Below are 6,059 nucleotides of genomic sequence, written 5' to 3'. Positions count from 1 at the left end.
ACATGTGACAATAAATTGATCTTGAAATCTGGAACTAAAATGAAACTGGCGTGAGGCCAAGTGTGAGCGAGACAAATGAAACTATTTCTGGATTTCGCTCTCAGCCACGGTGTGACTCGCTCCAGCAGAAGCGTCATTTTCACGCACTTCTGTTCCTGTGAACCGCTTCGCTGGAGTAACAGATCTTCTCCTGTGGTCGCCAATTGCATCGAGCCGATCGTTGCGGCAGAAGCTGCTGCAGTTACCATGCTCCCAAGTCCCGGGTTTTGAACTTTCACTGGACCCCCCCCAACCACCTCCACCTCCTGGGATCGAACCCGCACCTGTGTGCTGGTCTGGTCCAGATATTTAGCCTCCCGTCAATGACAACAGTGACATGGCCCTGAGATGCCCAACAAACACATTTGGTTATCTTTTGCCTTGTGAATGGCGCAGGAAGGGAGGTTCACTTCCTTCACACGCCAATGTGCTCAATGTGATGAAGAGATCAAATGAAGTCTAAACTCTGGTGTTTTCAGAATCAGCTGACACAGGAGCGGGTGTAGCTGCAGAGAATGAGACTGGGCAACATGGGCTGCTGTTTGCCTCTAATGGGTAAATATTCATTCCAATACTCCCCTTCCGCTCCACTCCTTTCCCAATCTTTCCCTCCCTTCCCCCGCCTTCCTTAATTTATCCAACCCATTCCCACCTCCCAGTCCCCTCCCTCTCTTGTCAAATCTGTCCTGTCCTCCCACCCTCCCTTTCCTTTCACCCCCCTCTCCTGACTCAGTGGCTGGGGGGAAGGTGGGTGCGATAGGACATGGTGTGGGTTTATTTTTCCGAGACTCTTGTGTGCTCCCACATCCCAAGGATGTGTGTAGGCTCCAAGGGTCGTTGATGAGAATCTGGGATGAATGAGAGATGACTGTAGGCCGATGGTCAGCGCAGACTTGGTGGGCCGAAGGGCCTGTTCCCGTGCTGTGTCTCTCAGTGAATAATGGGCCAAGCACCAGGGACTCCTCCCTCGCTCTTCACATCATTGGAGGGAAGCCGGCAAGCCCAACTCCACACTCCCCACACTGGGGGCCGTCCGTGGGTGGTCATTACCAGTGATGGAAATGGGTACTCTAAGGTGAGGCTGAGGTTGGGAAGGTGGAGGGGAGGGAATTGCGGCACGAGACCAGAAAATTACTGTTTATAAATACGGCATAGGCATAATAGGCTTGATATTGAATCGGGTGGAAGAAAATAGGCCGAAGAGTATCAAAAAGATCAAGTCTAGTAATAACAGGAGATAGCTTCAACAGCTGAGGTGTAGCAGAGTCCCCATCAGATTATGCTACAAAACTGATGCAATAGGTATGGCCAGGCGTAAGAATCAAACATGATGCTTAAATTAAGAATGTTATTCAGCTTCAAATATTCCCCAGAGGAAAAACATAGACATGTAACACAGTTTGTGGCAGCAAAGACAATTGTATCAATATCCCTGCGCTTAACCTGCAAGATTTCAGTTTTGTTTACCATCAAAGGGCGCAAATAGCGAACTCCTCAAACACAAAGCGCACACTATGTTACAGAGAATGATTGCAAGTCGATACTTCTTTGTGCGTGCGCTTTCTCCGTCGATGTGCCAGACAATAAGCTCTTTATCCAACGACCCGAAACGTCACCCATTCCCTCTCTCCTAGATGCTGCCTGACCTGCTGAGTTACTCCAACATTTTGTGATACCTTCGATTTGTACCAGCATCTGCAGTTATTTTCCTAGACCACTGGGACTTGGTACTGTCCTTTTAAGCGATAGTGGTAGAAAGTGATGATCTGTTTCTTGCAGCTCCCCAGTGATTTAACGGGTTGAGTTATTGGCATCGGAGACACAGGTTTACTGTAACAAGTTGCAGGTAATTTCAGTCTGGGGCAAGCACCTCCCTGCCGAGCCCACAAAACAACCCCATCGCTGCTTTCTTTAACCCGGTGCTATCTGTTAGTGAAGGGGATGCCAGCACATGCTAAATGTACCGAGTGTTCACCCAGACGTGATGCACACAACACAACACAACCCGCCTGCGCCTCCCTGTACCGGCAGCCATCTTCAGTGAAAGGTCCGCCCGCCGCCGCCGCCGCCATCGCCGACCATTCCAGCCGTTAATTATTGTCAGTGAAGTACAGTACGTATTGTTTTTAAAAAAAGACACAAACCCACAATTCAATATAATGCATTTCCCGATGATTATTCCCCGTGAACAACGAGGCCTTCGCTCACTCTGGGTGAAGCGAATACAAACATCAAAGACATTCTTCAATCCCCAGCCCACCCGAACCTGCTGCGTGATGGCGTCTCGGAGAAGTGCGCAGGCGCGATGGCGCCAATTGCAGGCGGGTCTTGCGCGTGCGCGCCCGGCGGGATGTGTGTGCGCGTGCGCGCCCGGCGGGATGTGAGTGTGCGCGTGCGCGCCTCGGGCAGACGCCGGCGGGATGTGTGTGCGCGCGTGCGCGCCCCGGGCTGCCGCCGTCGCCCGTCCTTGACGGTTGGCGCGCGGAGCGGGCAACGGTTTTTTTTTTTAAACTCCAACAAAGGTAGTTATAGATAAAGGTTTAATTACAAAGAATAAATAACTCAAAGTCGGCTCGTCCCTCAATGCCCGTCGGATTGTCAGAGTCCTCCTGTTCAGTTTCAGCGACTTTACTGGCTGAGGCCGTGCTCGCTCGCGGTCCGGTGGGGTAGCCCTGACAAGAGAGTTTAAGAAATTCCCCCTTGAATTTTATTCAAAGGAATTAATACATGGTCAAAGCACAATTACATTTACTGAGGAATGTGGATCGATGTATTGATGATACATTGTATAACTACTACCTGTTAACTACTGGCTGTTAACAAGTGCTAACAGTGGCAGTTAGCAAATCGTTTTCGTCTGAGTTGAATAAAGTGATAAACGACTCGAATCTTTCTGCAGTACTCATTAAACCCGAGCTGGAAATTGAAAACTAGGGGAACGCCCTCCCCCTGCATTTCCATTACTGGGGGCAATTTGGACTACCGGCCTATCGACTAAATTGTAATTTGGGGGGAAATGTCCATCGTCTTCTGTGCCGAGGAGATAGACAGTCACCATAATCTTCATCGGTGACAGCCATTTCAGAGTGTTGTCCACACACAGCTCCTGTTTCGCATTGATCAGGTTTAACTTTATAGGAAGGTTTATCAATGAATCCAGTTGATGTGCAGCGGCAGCGTATTCGCGCCCGCTGCTGACCTTTCACTGTCCGGCGCCGCCTGGGGAACGTGGCAACTACAACAGCCTGACCGCGGGAAAAGACATTCTGGACTTCCATCACAGTGAGGAGGTGACTGGAGGAGACTCACTATGATGGATGTTTCTTTTTTTGTTTTGTGTTGGTTTATAATAATAATATAATAATATTCATTTATTGTCATTGCAACGAGTACAACGAAATTAAAAAAATAGCCAATCCTGACGGTGCGTAAAAACATATATGCAATAAATGCAAAAACAAATAAATACAATTATATTAAGTACAAAAGTTTTAACAGTGTTGCCTAGTGCAGAAGGTACTGTTCAGTTCTCGTATGACCCTGGGGTAAAAACTGTTCTTAAGTCTGTTTGTTCGGGATTTGATCGACCTGAAACGTCGACCAGAGGGCAGATGAACAAACAGACGGTGGCCGGGGTGGGATGGATCTTTTATTATTTTGCCTGCTCTACTGAGGCAGCGTAGGCTGAACAGGTGCTCCAGGGAGGGCAGTGAGCAGCCGATGATCTTCTGGGCCGTCGTGATGACCCTCTGAAGGGCCTTCCTGTCCTTTTCTGAGCAGCTGGCATACCATGTAGTTATACAGTATGCCAGTACACTCTCGATGGAGCAGCGATAGAAGGACATCATGAGCTTCTCCTGCAGGTTGGTTTTCCTGAGGATCCTCAGGAAGTGGAGTCTCTGCTGTGCCTTCTTCACTGTGGTGATGGTGTTGGTAGACCAGGTAAGATCCTCTGCGTGTGGTCGTGTGTGTAATTGCTTACTTTATTGCTCTTATTGTTGGACTGTGGGTGACGAAATCTTGTCCAAAAGACTTGTTGTTTTTTGGATGACAATAAAGGTAATTCTGATCCCTACCCCTTAGTCTTAGTCTTAAGTTGTTGGACTGGGAGGAAGGGGAGAGTGGGTGGGTGTAGCAACAAGAAGCAGCCTTGGTAAAGCTGGGAGATGTCACAGAAAATAACTACTTCTTTTGTTGACGATAGTGAGAAAATCGTACATAAACTGGAAGTCTTAAACGGGTGATTTCGAGTCTCCTGAGCTTTAGACACCGCAGTTGATTGTAGAGGGGTCTGAATTTTGGTAATTGCGTACAAAGCACAGGGAATAGAGTACAATTTGAGTGTTCAGTGCCTTCGATCCACAATGCAGGAGGGGATTGAGCCCCTTGCCTTCAGCAAATCTACCTCCCACGGTCAATGTCAGCACTGGCCCATGCTGTCTTTTGTTTTCTGCAGAGAAGGGGCAAAACTGGGGGAACAAAGGTCTAACTGCTTCGTTTTGTTTCTTCTAGTTGCCTTGAGCTGTGGTGCCGGCATGGTCGTTCTATGCCAGGGTACAACATGTTCACCAGGTTTTCAAGTTGATCCAAATGGCAACAATCAATGTACAGGTGAGTGCTTTATTGTCTTGGGTGACTGCTGAGTGCTTGAGATTAATGTGGGGAAAGCAGTCAGATGAATGATTTTCATGAATGTATAGGGCGGCACGGTGCCGCAGCGGTAGAGTTGCTGCCTTGTAGCGCCGGAGACCTGGGTTCAATCCTGACTATGGGTACTGTCTGTATGGAGTTTGTATGTTCTCCCCGTGACCTCCCCACACTCCAAAGACGTACAGGTTTGGTAAATGTAATAATTGTCCCTAGTGGGTATAGGATAGTGTTAATGTGCGGGGATCCCTGGTCGGCGTGGGCTGAAAGGGCCTGTTTCCGCGCTGTATCTCTAAACTAAAATATGGTCGTACGTGTGTGTTTCTAATGTTTCTACTTAAGTGTACATGATTTGTTAAACTGATCTTATAGCAGCTGGAGTAGACCATTCAACTCCTCATTGCTGCTTGCCTGTTCAGTGAGATGGTGTGTATGTGGATAAATCTGCGCATCGAGTGCTCATTGGATCGAACTAAGATTGTACAGTAGACCATTCGGCCCCTCATTGCTGCTTTCCCATTCCATGCGATCCTTTTACCAAAGAGCCACTTCCCCGCACTAACACCACACCCCTTGATTGCCTCATTGTCCAAATGTATATCTATTTTGACACGTCAACGCTGATCGTTGAAGATATCATCGCTGCATCCACCCTGTTAGAACCATGCACACATCAGTGAGATATTTTGCACATATCCGTTCCTGCTTAATCTTTTCTCAGGCAGCAGCTCCTCGTCCAGCAGTCAGTCAGTGAACCTTTGCGGCGGCCCTGTTGTAAGGAGACCCTTCCTCAGGTACATAGACTAGACCCACACATGATATTCCAGCTCTGTCTCATCAGGGCCTTTTGTAATTGGAGCAAGACACCCTTAGATCAGGAGTTAGGAATAAGAAAATTATGTCGCAGCTCTATAAGACTTTGGATACTCTGCATTTGGAGTATTGCATACCCTATTACAGAAAGGATGTGAAGGCTTTGGAGAGGGTGCAGAAGAAATTTACCAGAATTGCTGACGAGATTAGAGGGTATTAGCTACAAGGAGACTTTGGATAAACATGGATTTTTAGTTTTAGTTTAGTTTACTTTTAGAGATACAGCGCGGAAACAGGCCCTTTCGGCCCAAACGGTCCGCGCCGACCAGCGATCCCCACACATTAACACTATCCAATACCCACTCCGGACAATTTGTACCTACAAACCTGTGCGTCTTTGGAGTGTGGGAGGAAACCGGAGATCTCGGAGAAAACCCACACAGGTCACGGGGCGAATGTACAAACTCCGTACAGACAGCATCCGTAGTCGGGATGGAACCCGGATCTCCTGCGCTGCATTTGCTGTAAGGCAGCAACTCTACCGCTGCGTCACCGTGCAG

General features: G+C 48.2%; 1 protein-coding gene across 1 annotated transcript in view; it reads right to left on the bottom strand.

The window, feature by feature from the left end:
* LOC144610579 (adhesion G protein-coupled receptor E1-like) overlaps nucleotides 1-248 on the bottom strand; it is a 14,477-nt gene extending 14,229 nt beyond the window's left edge. The window contains exon 1 of the mRNA XM_078429388.1: nucleotides 3-248. Within this exon, the coding sequence (XP_078285514.1) occupies nucleotides 3-248 (246 nt within the window). The remainder of the gene's footprint in view (nucleotides 1-2) is intronic.
* Between the last annotated feature and the right edge of the window lie 5,811 nt (nucleotides 249-6,059).

This window comes from Rhinoraja longicauda, chromosome 37 (assembly GCF_053455715.1).
Source record: "Rhinoraja longicauda isolate Sanriku21f chromosome 37, sRhiLon1.1, whole genome shotgun sequence".
Classification (NCBI taxonomy): domain Eukaryota; kingdom Metazoa; phylum Chordata; class Chondrichthyes; order Rajiformes; family Arhynchobatidae; genus Rhinoraja; species Rhinoraja longicauda.
The sequence above is the reverse complement of the archived record's forward strand: the minus strand, read 5'-3'. Positions and strand labels throughout refer to the sequence as shown.